Here is an 18,332-nt window from a genome sequence, read left to right as displayed (position 1 = left end):
CCAGGCGCTGGGTTATAAAAAGCCGGGCCAAGCCGCGCTCCAGACCGGGGATCCGGCGCCCGTCATGGCCTCGGGCGCGCAGCTCCCGCTGCAGCCGGCGGCCTCGGATGAGGTCAGATCCGACCCGCGTCCGGGCGGGCGTCCTGGCGAGTGTATGGAGGAAATGGCCCTGAGCCTCCTTCTCCCATCGCCTCCGTGGAACGTTTCTCTCCCCCCGGCGACCCAGAGAAGGTTCCCGGAGGCGTGCCAGCCCGGAGCGGCCCGACTTCCCGAGCCGTCCGAGAGAAGATCCCAGCGGCTGGCAGCGCGGACGCCACGAGCTGCAGGCCCCGCCACCGACGCCACTCGCGCTCCGCCGCCACCGCCCTTCGGGCCAGAGCGCCGGCCGGTGCCGTGTGACTTGGAGGGCCTCCTGGACGAGCGCCGGCTGGCCGCCCACCTGAACATGGCCCTGAGCCGCGAGGCGCGCCTGTGGCGGGCCGGCCGCCCCCAGGTACCCGTCCCCGCGGCGGAGCCCTCCCGGGAGCACCTGCATCCCCCTCCTCACGTGCGCACGGGACGCGGCCGGGCCCCACCTGCACCCGCGCTCAGGTGAGCCGCACCCTGGAGACCGGGCCCTTCCCCAGGTGCGTCCCCTGCACGAGGCACGACGCGGGACTCGCTGGTTCTCTCACTTGAGGGGGTGCCTTTCGAGTAGGTGCTTGGGAACAGGGTCTGTGTGGGTCGAGGAACTCTGCTTTGGACGGAAAACGGGCGCGGGAGGGGGCCACCTGGCTTAGCCGATGGGCGACAGGGAGGCGCTTCTTCCCATCGCGACTTAAAGTGAAAGGGCTGCCCACAGCTCCTCTGGTCACCTGGGTCGGGCGGCTTCTGCCACTGATGGACCAAGACCAGCCACCAACCATTTTCCCTGGCCTCCCTACTCCTTCTTTTCAGCAGGTGGAGTTCGTTGACACTTTCCAGGAAGTCGTGTTGCAGCTCCTGTGGCTGGAGAACATCTTTCACTTCTCCCAGGGCACTTTTAGCCTGGCTCTCACTATCTTCCGCCGCCTCCTGGTTTCCGTCAAGGTAGGGAGGCCTCTGAGGGATGGTGACAGATGGTGGGAGAAGAGACTGACCTCTGCTCCCTGTGGCTACTTGAGAGATGAGCCATCTCAGATGCTCAAAACTAAGTAACTTGCTAGAGGTGGTAGAATTGGAATTGGGACCTCTCCACATCCCACCACCATGCCTGTGGCTCAGTATTGTGTGGTCAGGGGTGGACTTGGGGAGGCAGAGGGGACCTAGTTAGGAAAGGACTTCCTGTGTGGCGAGGTAGGGCGTGCTTGTCTGGACCTGTCCAGCGCAACCTGAGCCCGTATGGGACTAAGTGTTCCTTGATAAGGTGTCATATTCCACCCCTCCAGTCAGTTCTAACAAAGGACTACTGACTAAGTCGCCTATGGTTCTGATATCAGGAGCATTTTCACTGGTCAAATCTAAGAATGGCACTAACTTATTTGTGGAGGAATACAATCAGTGGTTTTTCTAAAGAAAAAACTTAATTTCTTAAATAAAAAAAAAGCACAGATACTTTACAGTTTGTTTCTGACATTCAATTTCTGCCCAACTGTTCCATACTGCAGGTAAAAGAGAGGTTATTCCATTGTGTCACAATTACTTCCTTGAGGCTTGCTGCAAAGATTAACGAAGAAGAGGAGGTATGCACCCCTGGAAGTCCCCTCTGGGCTGCTTTTGAGGTATAAGGGTATAAGTGGAGCACTCAAGATTCCTATGCAGCTGGGGATGGTGGGCGTTTTTGAAAAGTCATTAACTTCCCAGGATCTCTGCTATCCCTTCCTTAAGCTTCTCTGATTCTGGAGCCCTGCAAATGGGGAATTAGAACAGCTGAATTCTGGCCCAGCAAACCCAGAGGCCTGCCCTCCTGGCAGATAGATCTTGCCTCACAGGTGGATGCCAGATGCCACCTCCCACTAAGCAGAGGCATCTGCTGTTGAGCTAGGAAAAAGGCCTCCCAAACCATATGGCCTAAGTGTCCACCCTTGGAAGCTACATCTAAGAAAACTGCTTGAGACCATAGGACTTGGCTGTGTCAACAAAACTGCTCCTCAGGGACTCTGGGACCCTTCTCTAAGGAAAAGCCTCCACAAGTGCTTCAGGCTTGCTTGAACGTCTAATTTTCACTGTGGCTTCTGTTCAGAAGAAGGTCCTCTCCCAATACCCTTCCCAGACCGGCCTTCCTCCTTCCCTTCTCTCCCGCCCCGCCTCTTTGGGGTTAGTGGAACCACTGCCATTTCCAAAGGGTCTCCCTTAGCTGATCTCATGGTCTGAGGGGGCATAAAAATTCACTAGTGTCCAGCTCCAAACCTTCAATAAAAATGTTGTTAACCCTTGTTTATTAGAATTTATGCCCCCCCCCAAAAAAAATCAAGTAAATGACCTTTAAAAGAAGTATTTCTGGAGGTAATACCTTATCTCAAAAAGTAGGACCAAGTCTTTCATTCACTTGGTACTTGAACGTTTACTCAGAGATAAGCTTTATTGATCCCTCTAAAAAAAATGTCATAGTTTTTCCAAAAATGAATATGTTTGCAGCTATGGTGTTGCCAATACTGAGCCTGTCTGGTGCAGACCAGGAAGCACAAAGGCCTACTTTTCTCTCTAAGAGTAATCATGGCAGGGCTCAGTAAGAGGAATGGGTAGAGCCCACAGCTCCTGGAAAGCTTTGGGTGAATTCCTGCAGATGAACAGGGGAGATGGCACAGCCCCAGTCTCCAAAGCACCTTTGGGTATGAACTGGAGGACAGCTGGTGATCAAAACCTGTTTGCAGAGGGTAACCATGTGACATTCACTACACATTGTCACAGCTACCTGGGGACTTGACAGATAGCCTAGAGCTGGTTTGGTTTTTCTTTCAGAAGCATTGTCTGTGGCAGGTCACTGGAAGACAACTAAGGTCATGAATACCCAGTCCCAATGAATAAGAAAACAAAAGCTCCCATGACATGATATAGGGCTTTGGCCTCTTTATTTTCTTTTTACAGTTAATTCCACGCATAAAAGACTTCATAAAGCACTATGGCTCTGGCTATACCTCGAATGAGTTGCTGAGGATGGAGCTGGCTATTTTGGACAAACTGCACTGGGACCTCTATATTGGGACACCGCTGGACTTCTTGGCCATAGTAAGTCCGAGGAGTTTGCAGAATCTTCCCTAGACTCATGTGTGCCTTTGGAACAGCTGTTCACAACATAGGATGGCCAAGCACAGGCGTGCACACGTCCTTGCACATGCACCACGGTAAGGTGACCCACAAGGCTCACGACACACGCAACAGTGAAAAATGTATCTTAAATTCAACACAGTTCCACCAGACTCCCACTTCTAAAGGACATTAACTTTACAAAGATTTGTAGACGGCACTATTATGGTGAGTTTCTCTTAAATACACACTGCAAAAATATTTAACTTTCCATTCTATGAATACTGTACATAAAAAGCTGTCTGCTTTTGCTGCACTTTACACACATTCACTGAGCTGTCTTTATTCACCTACACACAATCCTTCTTGAGTCTTTAGACCATATTGATCTGGCACTTAAAAAATATCATATTAGTCTGTATTTGTTTTAGTTAGGGAAGGATGGTCGTCCTTAAGGATATGATTCTGTTAGTAAGGCAAAATTATGCAATGTGGAAATGTCATGGGGTTTTGGTCTGTTATGAAGCATGAAGATTATATTACTAAGGGCTGTTTCAGTATGAAAACTGGCCACTGTTGCCAACTAGCAGAGGTTCTTCTTGTGTCAAGCAGATACAGTAACTTTTCTGCTGCCTTAATCTTGAAAAGTATGCTTCTATCTTTCAGAATTGAAACATTGTCATCTAGGTACTTTGGGCTCCTTATAGCCATGTTACGAAGCAGACTATCTTTTCTCTCCAAGGTTGAGGCTCAGCTTGACCACAGAATGGGCATTAAGCCTAAAGCCCCTTGTGGGGCCATGGATGGGAATGAAAAGGGCCTGGGCAACATTTGATGTTCCCTGATGGAAATTTAAATTGTTTGCACTTTTGGTCATTGACATATGAAAAGTATGGGGTTTTCTGTTCTAACATTAAAAACCACAATCTCCAGTTCCACGCCCTGGTGGTCGTGGGCTGGCCCCACATGGTGGAGCTGCTGCCTCAGAGGAATCCTTCCCTCCACGTCGCGTCCCTGACCAGGCAGCTGCAGCACTGTATGGCGGGCCACCAACTGCTGCAGTTCAAGGGCTCCACACTGGCCTTGGTCATCATCACCTTAGAGTTGGAGAGGCTCATGCCCGACTGGTGTGCTCCTATATCTGATCTGCTAAAGAAAGCACAGGTAGACATCAACTTTGCCCCAGACCAAGCTCTCAGCTCTGTTCCTTTAGCTGCCTGCTGCACTGTATCCCCAAAAGGGTACCCATGGCCCTTCTTGGGGCTTGTGGACTCCAGAAGATGCTTTGGCCATGATGACTGTGAAAAGTCTGCCTAAGGGCTAAGCTTTCCACACTTGGCATGCCCTTTGGACTTGAGTATGGGTCACATGTACCCTTCACAGGACCAGTTGGGGTGGGTTTCTCTGACAGTGAGAGAAGCTTTATCTCAGGGGCAACCCCTGTCTGTAGCCAAGAGGATGTGGGGACATGACCAGTTCAGGAAGAAGCAACCCTGAGCTTAATATTACAGAGTGTAAATGTCTGACCTGTCACCCTTTATATGAGTATGGTACCAGGTACCAAGGGCTCAGAATCCCTCAGGACGGACAAGGAAAGATGAAATGCTTAGTTAGACTCATGACAGTTTTACTGAGGTGGGAAATGGATGTCCTTGAGATGGTGGGGTTAATGTATGTAAGCTGAGTGGTTGGACCTTCCTGAAACTGCCCCATGCTAACATTTTGGCACTCAACTGCTCATTTCTTAGAATGTAAAATGGTTCTGCTTCCAGGATGACCACCCTGTTTTAATTACAGGTCAGTGTTGAGCAGATGGTCCGTTGCAGGAAACTGGTAAAGCAGCAGCTGAGAAGTTTGTAGTCCTCCTCCCACACAGACAACTTTCTCTCTCATGTGCCAGCTTGCGCCCCAGCCCAGTGTCCTTCAGAACATAATGGCAACCTCTCCTTGCTTGGCCGCCTCTAAATGCTAAGCTTTATGGGTCCTGTAACAAGAAAGGAAGAAGGCCCTGGAAGAACAACTGAGAAAATGTTCCTGGGTCCTTAGAAGAAAATAAGAGGGAAAAGGGAGGTCGGGATCATGCGGTAAGGGTAGTCTGATCACGACCTGCTTCCTTCTTGCCCTTGGGCCTGACCCAATGAGAATGAATGCTCTTACTGCAGCTTGGTTTTCCTTCCTTCTCCATCAAGGGCTGGTATCGGCCCCCAAGAGAGCTGGAGTATGAAGCCAGAGGTGGGTCTTGCTCAGGGCTGAAGGGCCAAGTTGGTTCTGACTGACCAGTTCTCGCTGCTCCACTCAGCAGAACTGGCCAAGTCCCTTCAGCTTCCCAGGCTTATACCAAGCACATGCGCAGTGTTTCCAGTGCCCTCCATCCTGCCTGCCACTAGAAAAATAGGACAGTATCTCCCCCGAATGCCTTGACCTTGATTTGGCCATGACTTATGTCTTCTCTTTACAAGGGCTGCATTATGAAGTATGCTTTGTTTAATGTGCAATAACTTGACCAAAGTTTAAGAATATTTTTCCTTTGTTACTCTCAAGCAAAGTATTGGGTTGTCAGAAAAGTCATGATGTATTTTTTCTGGTTTTCGTTGCAAAAATGTGTCATGACTTTTCCGACAACCCAATAGTTGACTGGCTTAACTAGAGGAATTTTTATGCTGAAGAATATGAGGTGTGACCCCTGTGACAGGGAGGCGCAGCTCTGAGAGCAACTTGAGATGAGCAGTTCTGGGGCCAAGCCTGCTCCAGCCACTGTGTTGCCAGGACAAGGACGCTGTTAGCATGGCTGTGAGGGAGAAGCCAGCTGCCCCTCTGGAGCTGACACTACAGAGCCATTCTTTAAGCAGTGGAGTCCAGCTGGCAGCTGGAGCTGTGTAAGTAGTGTTGGGGATGTGAATGACTGAGCCACACATTTAGAGGTGATTTGTGAAGTCTTTCCACTGTGAACAGTCTTTTGTAAATGTGCTAAAACCATGGGGAGTATAATCTACTACTAGGTGCGAAGTGGTCAAGGCTTGGACATACTATAAGTGTCTGCACTATAGTCAGTACCAATCTCTTCCTGTCCGTGAAACAAATTTGCCTGTTGGAGCTTTTGCAAAAATAAACTTTAACTCCTTGCAGCCCTGTCTAAATGTTATTTTACGTGTATTGGGTACCATGCCTTTAGACTTGCTCAAATTGGATAAGGGCAGTTGGAATACCATTTCCTAGGTCCGATCAGTAACTGTCCTCTAGTCCAGCACGGATGGAGCTGCTGAGAGGCAGCCTGTAGTTCATGGCCACGGCTTTCACTGTGGCTCTGACTGCCCTCTGCCTCCTTCCTTCCACTGGGAGTAGGCGCTGCAGTGGGTGGGGTGGCAGCTCATCCTAAGGGAACTGCCAGGACCTAGAGGGACCTCTTAAACAAGTAGCTCTGGATGTAAGCTGGGTCCTCAGAGCTAATCCATCTGTTTTTTGGAGAAAGAGAAGGTAGACCTGTGAGCCCCAGTATTGGGGTAAGGGCCAGCCTTGTTGCTCTGTCTTTCTGTAAATAATATTCCTCTTCTTTGGGGATGCAAACTTCTGTGTTGCCAAAGTACCACTTGTAAATTAAAGTTTTTATGCTGTTCAAGCTTGCGTTTGGGTCCTAGGCCCCATCCTACTCTCCTCTAGCATTTTTTTTTCCTCTCTGAGATTAGGAGCTCATATCCTACCTCCGTGGTGGGAGAAATATGGACACAGTCCATCTTCCTTCATCCCCACCTATAGAAGGACAGGGATTGTGAAGGACTGTGGCTGCAGAAAATGGAGATGGGAGGAGGCCCAGATGGGCTAAGGGAAGTGCAGGGCAGGTAAGCATCATGCAGCTTTCTTAAACTTGTCCAAATAGTACTTCCCCCAAATGGGAGCCAAGTTGTACAACGTTGTTCCCTCCACCAACAAGCTCTTCTCCCCCTGGCTTCCTAGACACTCTCTGTCCTTCATAGTTTGGGGAAGTCTTTGCCTCCCCAGGGCATAGTGAGTTGTGCCTGCATTAGGGAGGTCTGCAGACCAATCTTCCTACTGGGCTGTCAGCTCCCCGACTTTAGTCCCAGGCTCCCCATTTTGGTCTTCCCTGAGTTTAGCCTAGTGCCCAATAGAGAAAGCTCAACAAATGGATCTGTCAGCTTGTCATCACTTCCTTCAACCACCAGTCTGACCTTCCTCAACCAAATATCTGCCTACCTGTCTGGGCATCCCACCTCTACAAAACCATCTCAGGTCCACCAACTCACACTGTCAGACTGCACACTTTATTACTGGTTGCATTCCCACTGTTCTTCCATCATCCCATCAGGTTGCAAAAGAGCATCTATAACTCATGAATTAAGGGTACAGGTTACCAATAATCAAATCCCAGTTCCTCCAGTTATTAGCTGTGTGACCTTGGGTAACTACTTAACCTCTCTGTGCCTTAGCCATAAAATGGGGGGAAATGGCACTAATCACAGGATTATTACAAGGATTAGAGGGATTAATGCATGTAATGTACTTTAGAGCAATGCCTAGCACACAATAAGAACTCTAATGTTAGTTGTGCCAAGTCAAGCCTCCTCCACAAGGGTGTAAACCCTTCAAGGGCAGGGTTTGCCTTCTCTCATGTCTTTCACCCAGTTGCCCAATAACGATCCAGCAGGCCACAGGCTGTATCTTCTCTCTCCTATGACTCTTTCCTCCATCCCACACCCATTCAAAACCCTTTCACAGACGCCCACAGCATGATTCACTATTAAAACATAATTCCTATCAGAAGCTGATCAACTCCACAAAGTTCACAGAAAAGACAAGCTGTATTTTATCACAGTTGTAGCAGATGAATAGGCTAGGAAACTTGTTAAATCAGAAAAGCTACTACCCAAAAAAGACACCACAAAAACTCAAAATAAATGCAAAATTTAATGGGGGGGAAAAAAAGTACAAAGTGAATGGAAAGGAACAAAAACAGTCGATGAATGAAGGAGTAAATGAATTAACAAGTGAAGCAGTTTTAGAAAAGCATGTTAATGTAACAGACTAGCAAGCCACACTTCCCTCGGGGGCCTCTTATCCAGTAGCAGGAGCCCCACTTACCAGGGAACCCACACATAGACATACAAACATCTAGGCAGTCAGTCCGCACCATTATCAACCACCCAGGCTCTGGTTACCCATAACTGGGGTGACCATACCTCCCACTTTGCCTGAGTCAGCTCTGGCTTATGCTGTTGAGCCGGAATAATCAACAGCATCTCCTTTCACTTTCAAAAGTCTCAGTTTGGACAATAAATTATATGGCAATTCCACCCAAAAGCAACTTGGTTCATGAAAGACATGATAGTAAATGCCAGCATGCTCCCACTACCAGCCCTAATAATGCCAACAGATGATATTGAGAAAGAAAAGGAGGGGTAAACCAGACCCCGCAGCCAGGGGTAACATTTCTAAATGTTCGCTTAGGGGTAGCTTGCTAAATAGCAACTTTTAAGCTCACTTTGTGCACCAAGGATTAATTTGGTCTCAGCTAAAGATGACAAAATTCCAAACAAAAACAGCATGGGGAGAGAAGTGCAGCGAGATTCATTAAAGCTGATGGGACCTGTGGAGGCAGCTCAGACCCCACCCCAGAAAACACAACGACAGGTCCCCTCAGAGATCTCCTGCAGGCAGTTCCGGCTTTCCACTGTGCCCTGTGGGCAGCCTGCAGGGTACAGTGGGTGGGTGGCAGAATCTGCCCACTTGAGACCCCAGATTGGCACTGAACCAGCAGTCCTCATTTCTTACATAACCAGTGAGCCCACTGGGTCATGGAGCCTTCATCCTCAGAAACACCTTAGCCGACAGAGGCTATCTTAGTCCTGCTTCTGCCCAACTTCATCCACTTCAGGCATATAATTACCCTACAGACAATCCGCTCGCAGTTCACATCTGCCTTAGATGTGCTGATTTACCTGCTTGGGTACCCACACTGAAGCACCAGTCCTCAGTCACAACAAAACCAGAGGTGGGTTGACTGGGAAGCTAACGAAGCTTAATCCTCAAGGCCCCTTCCAAGGGCCCGTACCTCATCGAGCATTCATGTTCTTTTTCGTGAAGGCTTCTCAAATAGCTCAAGTTTCTACCCCTCAAAATCCGGATCCACCCGTGGTCATGGCATAACACTGGGGGAATTGTCGCTTTGAGCATCAATAAAACCTGCTCTGTTCTTGGTGAACGGAGCCCCTCACATGCAGCAAAGGCTGCCTTTTTCTGGCGGTGCCTCGGGGGACACGCGCAGCTCACCCTGCCACCCCTCTCTGAAAGGACCACCATCTCAAGAGGGCAGGAGGAAGCCAGGACTTGGTCCTGCAAATCAATAAAGCAGGTGATGGCAGGGGACATGGAGGACATGAAAAACAAATTGCCAATCCAAAATCAATCAGTGCAGCTTCCGATGGCTTCCAGCCAGGGAGTGCGCTAAACTGAGCTCCTCCAGGGTACGGCTTTACGGTGGGAGCCTGTGCCCAGCACAGCGCTTCATCACCATTAGAGGACATCCTTCCTTTCATCTATTCATTTTCGTCTCCCATTTTATCAGGCCACATTTTCAACCCCGGTCCCCACAATGGCTTGCAAACCAACAGGAACATAGGAGAATCAATGCTGCTAGTAGTTTCTTAAAACATTTCTCCTAAAGAATGCAGCTGAAGGGGAAAATGTCCTTTGCTGGTAGATTTTTCTTAAATTGTCCACATACACCAGACACCTTCATCTTTTGCCCTGTAACTCAGCCAGGAAAAAGGAAACAAGGATCTTGAGATAAAAACCTCCTCCCGGCTGAGCACTCTGTGCATTTGGCAAACAGGTTGGCAGGGTTGGTTTGGGGGTCTTAGCTGGAGTCAAACACTTAACGCACACACGTGGAGTTGGTCCCTGTTTATAGGTAGCACCTCTGAGGCACACAGACATGGGCTTTGGGCTGCTGTTCCATTTACATTCACAGTGAAAGCACTGGGCGTGGTCTTACTCCTGTTCCACTTTCATCCGCAAAGAAATTGCAAACATTGTCATGACAGGATGTTTATTACCCACCTCTCCCTATATGTTATAGGGATACTTTATACATAAGAAAGGTTTGGAGATATTTTTAGTTTTTAAAAATCAGGGAGTCTGTGTTACTTATGAAAATAATGGGAGAGAGGATATTATTCGTCTTTATGCTCGTGCCAAAATAAAAATTTAGAAGTGTTTTAAAAAGTTATTATTGAAATGAAGCTCTAGGTTAGAAAAATTAAAACAAAGGGGAATCGGGCAAATTTTGCAGCATGGATACCAGACCACGCGGCCACACCTAGGGCACCGCAGGAGTTGCCATCTTGACGCTGAACAATTAGGCCGAGCATCGCCAGCGGGGGCCTTCGCTAGAGTGGCACATAACTGCTCCATCAAGGAATAGTGACACTGTAAATGGAAGACCAGCCACTGGCTCTGAAAAAAATAAACCTCGTCAGTTTTGGATTCCAGCATTCATGGCTTTGATGTGTTTGCATAGAGAAGGGGTGGCCCACCAGGCCCAGGGCAGCCCGAGGGTGGGGGCGCGTGACACAGCAAGGCTGTGAACACTGGAGTCTGCACCGGCTCCCAGTCCGTCCTCACACCATGTTATGGGAGAAGGGTCACAAGGTGTAACTCAAGCAACTTAACACATGAAAGTCTAAAGTCCGCTCTTGACAAGTAAGTCTGTGCGTGCGTTAACTGAAAAATAAAAATAAAACAAACAAAAACAAAAACAGACACATTAAAAGATACGCAGACGACCAAATCAAACAGAAGCAAAAGACAGCAAGATGGACACTGGGAAAGGGGAGTCAGTTTGGCATTTGTCACAAGCAAAGCAGAGAATTCGCTTCGGTTTGTGGCATCCCAGGCTGAGGGTCAAGATCTAATTGGGAAGTAATTTTGCAAAAATGGATTAAAATTTGAAAAATACAACCAATCAAAGTCATTCAACTAAATGGTCATAGAACATGCCCCCTCCCCCGCCAAATGCACTCACAACTCACCCAATTCCCTGACCAGGGTAGGAGGAAAGGGTGCTTCCAGCCACCCCATCTATCCCACTCCTGGCCTCACGAGGCCAGCCTGGGAGGAAAGGTCTGTCTCCCCGAGGCCAAACTGACTGAAACTTTCTGGCATGTCCAACAAACAGAAAAGTCCTGACACAGTGACGTGCCCGCACGCTGAGAGCTGTGCTGGTGCCCTTGCAGCCAGCCTGCATCCCACCCACTGGCTCTCAAACCCTGATCTGGCCACAGGTCCTTGTCTTCGTTTCTGAGGGGTTTCTCCATAGCTTAGTTGCTAGGGGACTCTGCCTGCCTTTTCTTTAACACGATGGCCATGGCCAAGCTGGCAGGGAGCAGGATAAAGTCACTTTGGGTACAAGCACCTGGGTCATAGACCAGCTTACCCCTTCCAGGAAGAAACAGGTTTCTGAGCTGCTAGCTTGAAATACGGGTTCCTATTTACAGAATTGGAACTCACCAAGCCAAGAGCAGAATGTGGGACAAGGGCTGGAAGCAAATGCAAAGCAGCGAGGACACCCACATGGCTGAGGGGTGTGGGAACTGGGGTCCAGCAGTGCCAGCAGTTAGGATGGGGCCACCGGTCAGCCAGATGAGAGAGACCACAGAAAGGAGGAGGGACTGTCCCCAAAGCGCGGACAGGCCTTAGGAATGAGAATTAGCATCCAGTTCCTACATGCCTGGCTTTGTCCCCCTGGCCTCCTCCAGGGAGAAGCTCTTTAAGTTTCTTTTCCTTAAATGTGTCTGTGCCTCTGTGCATGTTTATCTCGGGGCTGTATGCTGGTGATATGTGCCTGAGTCTGTGTGTGTGATGGGGCAGGAGAGAAAGACAGTGTACATGTACGTGTGTGCATGGGTGTGTGTGTGTGTGTGTGTGTGTGTGTGTGTGTGTGTGTGTGTGTGTGTGTGTGTGTGTGTGTGTGTGTGTGTGTTAGGGAATGCAATCCTGGGGAGTAGGGGGAATGCTGATGCCAGCAGCAGTATCCCAGGGCCACAGCTAGCTATGCACTGCATGGCTCTTACCACGGGGCTCCACTGCCAAGAAAGGAAGGGCCTTTGGCACACACATTCCCAAAAAGGAGGAAATAGGATTTCATGGAGCCCAAGAATGAGGGCCAAGATGGGTATACCTGCTCAGTTCCTAGGCTGCCAAGGAAGGAAAGTACCTGACACAGGCCAGGGGCTGGACGAGATCCCCACAGTGTGATGTGATGTGATGGGGGACACTGAATGAGGTGGGGTAGAAGAGAGAGAGCCCCAGGAGCCACAGCATCTGGACTCCAGCTGAGAGCAAGGAACCAGGCTATGAAAAAACCGCCAAGGGGAAGTGACTCAGCGTTGCCCCCACCTGGCCAATATGTTGACTGACTCCTGGGGACTGAGAAAAGTCTCCTTGCCATCCCCCAACATTCTCTGTCCTCTGAACAACTCCAACCTCTACCTGAGGAGCAGCCCCCTCCCTAGCAGGACTCACAGAGCCCCCACCAGGAGCTGTTGTCCTTCCTTTAGCCAGGTAGTGATCATAGGGTCCAGGGGGTCAGTGCTGGCTGGGCTCCACTGTTCTCAGTCACCACCTGCCAGCCAACAGGGGTCCCACATCCACTGACTCAGGGACTGGGGCGGGGTGGGGTAGGGTGTGGGGGAAGGTGCCGCAGCTGTCCAAGCAGAAACCACGGGAGCTTTTGGAACCTGTCAGAAAATGCTCACCTTCCCAGACCCTGTCCCTCTTCTGGCCTGAAAGACCTTCCCTGAGACCCCCTGCACCCCTCGGGGGCCACTCCCTGCCTGTGTGGTCCAGCCCTCACCACCCCAGCTGGGAGGAGGCTGCAGGAGAATGAGAGAGAGCGAGAGACAGAGAGAGAGAGAAAGGGAGGGAGGGAGGGGTGTCGCTTGTGCAAGAGAGGACGAAAACTTGATATCTTAAGATATCAAGATCACTAGTGACAGAAAAAGAAAGGTGAGTAAGAACAAGGTGAAAGGCCCAGTGAAGATGAGAGAAATGGTAAACAAGCGAGAGGGAGCAAGAGTAAAAGTCCACCTGAAGGAGCCAAAAGGGGGACAGAGTGCCCAGGAGAGAGCAGAGCCAACACAGGGCAGGGAGCCCACCACCTACTTCTTCTTGTCCTTGTCCTTCCTCAGAGGCTGCTGCAAGGTGGCGTGCAAGGCCTGAGACTGCAGGGCCTCCACCGCGGCCTTCCTGCGGTTGAAGGCGTTGGTCTCTTCCTCCAGCTCCCGGCGCTTCTCCTCCACCTTCCGCTTCTCCTCCTGGTGGACCCGCTTGAGGTGCTCGAACTTCTCGTGGAGCTGGGAGCAGAAGGCGGTAGTGGGCCAGGGAGGTGCCAGGCCCTCCTGCCGCCGAGCCAGGCCTGGACTCGCCACAGCCCCCGCAACTCCCAGCCCGCACTCACCTCCCGTTCCTTCTCCTTCAGCTCCAGCTCTGTGTCCTTCACTTTGTTGACAAACATCTGCCTCATCTCTTCCTCCTTCCTCTGCAGCTCACTCAGGAACTCCTTCCTCTTGGCCTCGTAGGTCTCCTGTAGGCTGTGGAGACCCAGAGAAGAGAGGGCCAGGCTGGGATTATGGCGGGGTGGGGGGAGGGGGAGGCAGAGAAGCAGAATCACATGGGCACTGGGGCAAGAGGCTGCTGGGGTCCCAAAATTCTTGCTCCCCGGCTCACAGGACCCCTGACGCAGATGCCAGCATGGCCAGTCTGGCTGAGGCTGGAAAGACGGGCTTGCTCCATGTGCAGGCCATCACCTGAAGGGCTGGCTGTCCCCGTCGCTGTCCTGAAAGCCCATCTCCTCCAACTTGCAGCGCCGGTAGAGCTCATAGTGCCGACTGTGTGTCTGCTCGCGGAGATCTTCCATGTTCACTCGGATCAGCATCTCCCGGAGCTTCACAAAGTCGCAGTGATTCTCATTCTCCACTGCAAGCACAGGGCACCCGGGGCGTCAGGCGGGCACACAGCTAGGCCCGGAAGGACAGGGCACAGGACAGCAGTCAGCGTGTTAGCGGCAGACTCCAGAGGCAGAACAGGCCACAGAGGGTCACAGGGAAGACAGGGCAGGTGTTACAGGCAGTAATGCAGGACAGGGCCTAGGTCGGGGCCGCCAGCGGGGGTGGGTGCCAGCTGGGGGGTGCCCTCCCCAGCACACTCACCCTGCACCACTCCCCATGGGTACTGCCGTGCTCGGACCAGCTTGTTCCCCACCTTCACCTCCTCGGTGCTGCCCACCACAGCGAAGGGCAGGTGTGCCTGCAAAGGGGCCCAAGGATGCATGAGCGCCGGGCTGATCAAGGCCAGGCCAGATGCTCAATTCCCGGCTCTCTTTCAGAGAACGGTCCTGGGACCTCCAAACAGGGGAGTGGGCTGAACCCTCAATCTCCTTCCTCACATTTTAGAGTGTTCTTTCAGCCCTTGGGCTCCCCAGGGGCCATTAGAAGTTCCATCAAAGAACCTGGGGGCCCGGCTCAACTCCAAGTTCCCAGCCCTGGCATCCTGCCTGCTCACTTCTACAGGTTTCAGATCCCAGCCCTGACTCCATACTTTATGAAATTCAAACCTGGGGAAGTCCCAATACCGGCCCAATACCTGATTCCTCCCGTCCCTTGTCCACAGGACATAGGACTGGCTGGCTCCCAGGTGCCCACCCATCTTTCCTGGAGAAGCTAAGGCTGGAATCCTAGGGAACATGAGTCTCCCCGGGCTGTGTCAGAGATCTGTGCTGGCTCCAAGCCATCTGGCCCCAGGCCCCCAAGGCGCTTGTCCAACGCTCACATTCATGACTGCATTAATCTCTGCAACAGCCTCGTCATCAGTGGGGAACTGGTAGATCTGGACCCCATTGCTGACCAGCTCGCCCATGATCTTGATCTTGAACTTGTGGAGCTCACTCTTGGAGATGGTGTCAGCCTTGGCAATGATGGGAATAATGTTCACCTGCCAGGATCAGGGGAGAGTGGGCAGCAGGTTAGTGGCTCCCTGACTGTGGACAGCCCTGCCCAGGCCACATCCCTGGGCTGAGGGGCAGGAAACCAGGGAGACGGGACAGCTCTCATGGGGAGTCCTGGCCTGAACCCAGCCACCTGGGGCCATTATGAGGGGTTGTAACAATTGGCTTCAGGGCATCTTACAGCCCCGGTTCCCCCAAACCACCATCCGGCCCCAAAATTAGTCCCATGGGCACACTCAGCTTTGACCAAGAGTGCTCTGAAGGTCTTAACCGACCTGGAGCCAACATAAGCAGCAGTGGGGGGCTGAGCTCCCACATAAGCAGGTAAGATAACCCATCAGCAGTAGCCACAGAAAGTCCTCAAAATCTCCCAGGCTAAAGTTACCCCATTTTTCTCAGTGAAAATTAATTCCTGAGATGGGAAGGACAGTCGTATGAGAGGTGATAGGTGACTGTAGTGCTACACGCCCTCCAGGACCCCAAGCACTTCCTGTCGTCCCCAAGAAGCTGCCCTCCCAATCCCTACGCCTCCTTCACATTCCCAATTCTGGGCTTTAACTGCCCTTTCCCTAGTGTGTGTGAGAGGACCCAAGGGAAATCCACGGCAGGAAGGACAGGGGACGTGAAGGGAGCGGAGGAACTATGAATTGAGAGAGAGAAGATGAGCAGCGAATCGGGACACTGGGGAGAGGGTCATAGTTGGGGGAGGGGGAGGCCAGGCGCCAGCAGGGTGAGAATAGGATTTCAGCTGGAAGAAAGGGGCTCAGGGCCAGACCTAGGGGACAGAGGTCTGGGGAAAAAGCCCAGAGCAGTGGGTGCCCACTGGAGCAGTAGGGACAAAGAATATAGAGAAGACCAAGCCAAGGGAGTTGTCTGCAAGCCCCCAGCCAGCAGAAACCCTGGGGACCGTAGTGGACAGTCACACTGCAGCCAACACCCCCGCCCCCCTCCAGTGGAGGACGGTGGAGCCCATAGAACCAGCTGAGGAGCACACCTTGCTGTCTAGTTTCTTCATGGTCACCAGATCCAGGGACTTGAGGGAGTGCCCAGTGGGTGTGATGAAGTAGAGGCACACGTGGACCCTGGTGTCATGGTAGTCGAAGAGTGAGCGGCGAATCTTGAGCTCCTCCTGCAGATAGCTTTCAAACTGCGCGTCGATGTAGTCGACGATGGGCCTGTAACTACAGACAGCTCCGTCACCTGGGAGACGGGCACCCTGGCTCGGCTCTCCCTAGGAACAAGCAGCCGGGGTGCCTGCCTGGGCACAGAGGGCTGTACCTCAGGACCTCCCCTGGCCCCAGGGGGTGTGAGGCTTGGTTATTTGTACGGGGATAGCTGGGAGTGATGTGTGCTCAGGCAGAGGGTTAAAACGAAGCCAACAAGGGTGGGGACGATACCGGGCAGGGCCGCCCTTCCCGCCTCTTGCCTCTCATCCTTATTGATCTGATCCCCGAAGCCCACAGCGTCCACGATGGTCAGCTTGAGCTGCACGTTGCTCTCTTGGAGGTCATAGGTCTGGGGCCGCAGGCGCACACACTCCTCGTGGTGACTGGCTTCCTCGGTCTCAAAGGTCGTGTTGAAGAGCGTGTTCATCAGTGTGGACTTACCAATGCCAGTCTCCCCTGGGAGCAGGGAACAGAGAGGAGGGGAGGTCAGAGGCTGGAACTGGGGCCATCCCTGGCTGTTGGCCGGGCTGGATGGGGCTGAGGCACGCTCAGCCTCCACAGAAGAGAGTGGGGGGCAGTCCTCCCCCTTCATCCCACAGTGTCCCTGTCCCTAGGAGCCATCCCTTCTCAGTGACCTCAGAAATAATGTGTGGAAGAAAGAGACAAAAGGCTGACTTGGACATGAACCGTGGCTATGCGGAATATGCAAGAGGTTTCCTCGGGGAGTGGGGAAGAGGCAGAGCCAGGCAGCTGTGAGACACCACTGGACATTGGCTTCTGCTGGCCTCAATGGGACCTAGTCTCCCACTCTGCAGGCCATCCCTCCTGGGCCCAGGATGGTCATGGAGCCAGCATGGCCAGGGTCTGAAGCCACCAGTAGCTTGGCCTAGCTGCCCGGGGTAGCCCAACTCTATAGCTTTAACTGGGGGTTTAGGATAGGCTGCTTCTTGAGGGGCACCCACAGTCCAGCAGATACTAAGGCTAGGGCACCTGTGGAAAGTCAGGCCGATTCTTTGTGCCTCAGGGAGCCCAGGCCTGAGGCACATGGCACTTCTTAGAGGCTCCCTGTTTACAGCTGTATTTGTTCAGAGGGGTGCGGAAACTCTTACTACATGACACTGTGATTGCCATAGTGGCTTAGAACCATAGTAGAAACAACAATCAAAGTGTTTTAAATACACAAATAACCTAAACCTCTGTGGTAAACAATCAGTTTACAAAGCACTTTCACTTTGCTGTTTACTCTTCACAGCAACTCTGAGGCAGGCCCTGGCTCCAACTCTGTCCTTGACCCTCGCAAAGACACCACCCAAACCTTAATCCTGCCCTCCCAAGGTGTCACTGTGCCTGGGAGGTCCCCTTGCAGCTCGACTGGGCCAGCACCCCATCTCCCAGAAGGCCCTCGTCCTTCCTCTGTCTGGGGCTGCCCCCTGGCCAGGCCATGACACTCACCCACACAGAGGATATTGAAGCTGAAGCCCTGAGTGACCGACTTGCTGACCAGCTGGTCAGGGAGGCTGTCGAAGCCCACATGGCCGCCCAGGGTGAGGCTCCGGGGCTCTGGCTCTGCGTTTTGCTAAGAGAGAAAGAGCGAGGCAGTGAGTCACTGGGAAAAGGCGCCAAGCTGGGGGCAGGCTAAACCTGAGTCAACACTCACCCCCCTCCCCACCTGAATTCTCTGCACATCTCAGGACACAACGTGAGGACACCAGAGTTCCAATTCCAGGCCAAGTCTCCACAGAGGGAGCCCAGTGGGCCTCAAAGCCCCTGAATCCATCTGGGAAAAGGCCCTGTCACCTGTGGTCTGCTCCACCTGGGCTGGTGAGGGGTGCCAGGGCCGGGCATCTCCTGGCTGCTACTTCTAAGGGCTCACCTGTCCTCCTTCCCAGGAAGAGGCCCTAGATGGTCCCTGGATCTTAAGTAAAGATTTCAAGAGGCCAAGACTGGAG

At 52.0% G+C, this 18,332-nt stretch overlaps 2 protein-coding genes across 8 annotated transcripts; one reads left to right on the top strand and one right to left on the bottom strand.

Moving 5' to 3' along the window:
• Window positions 1-10,415, top strand: CCNI2 (cyclin I family member 2). 2 transcript variants are annotated; one of them, XM_019642210.1, is made up of 5 exons: window positions 1-493; window positions 940-1,068; window positions 1,626-1,700; window positions 3,046-3,186; window positions 5,002-10,415. In XM_019642210.1, the coding sequence occupies exons 1-5, from the start codon at window positions 65-67 to the stop codon at window positions 5,062-5,064; spliced, it is 837 nt and encodes a 278-aa protein (XP_019497755.1). In that variant the 5' UTR covers window positions 1-64; the 3' UTR covers window positions 5,065-10,415. The 2 variants fall into 2 exon arrangements, with proteins under 2 accessions (XP_019497755.1, XP_019497754.1); XM_019642209.1 differs by having other exon boundaries at window positions 937-1,068.
• On the bottom strand, window positions 4,088-17,959 carry SEPTIN8 (septin 8). 6 transcript variants are annotated; one of them, XM_019642203.1, is made up of 9 exons: window positions 17,836-17,959; window positions 16,644-16,839; window positions 16,212-16,398; window positions 15,043-15,204; window positions 14,424-14,520; window positions 14,022-14,190; window positions 13,673-13,805; window positions 13,378-13,568; window positions 4,088-4,350 (listed from the first exon to the last, which is right to left on the bottom strand). In XM_019642203.1, exons 2-9 carry the CDS (start codon window positions 16,808-16,810, stop codon window positions 4,188-4,190), a joined length of 1,269 nt encoding a protein of 422 aa, XP_019497748.1. In that variant the 5' UTR covers window positions 16,811-16,839; window positions 17,836-17,959; the 3' UTR covers window positions 4,088-4,187. The 6 variants fall into 6 exon arrangements, with proteins under 6 accessions (XP_019497748.1, XP_019497749.1, XP_019497752.1 ...); XM_019642204.1 differs by having other exon boundaries at window positions 4,088-4,353; window positions 16,212-16,392; XM_019642207.1 differs by lacking the exon at window positions 4,088-4,350 and adding an exon at window positions 8,106-10,938.
• Between the last annotated feature and the right edge of the window lie 373 nt (window positions 17,960-18,332).

The sequence above is a fragment of the Hipposideros armiger genome, unplaced genomic scaffold, assembly GCF_001890085.2.
Source record: "Hipposideros armiger isolate ML-2016 unplaced genomic scaffold, ASM189008v1 scaffold_66, whole genome shotgun sequence".
NCBI classification, from domain to species: Eukaryota; Metazoa; Chordata; class Mammalia; order Chiroptera; family Hipposideridae; genus Hipposideros; species Hipposideros armiger.
The sequence above is the reverse complement of the archived record's forward strand: the minus strand, read 5'-3'. Positions and strand labels throughout refer to the sequence as shown.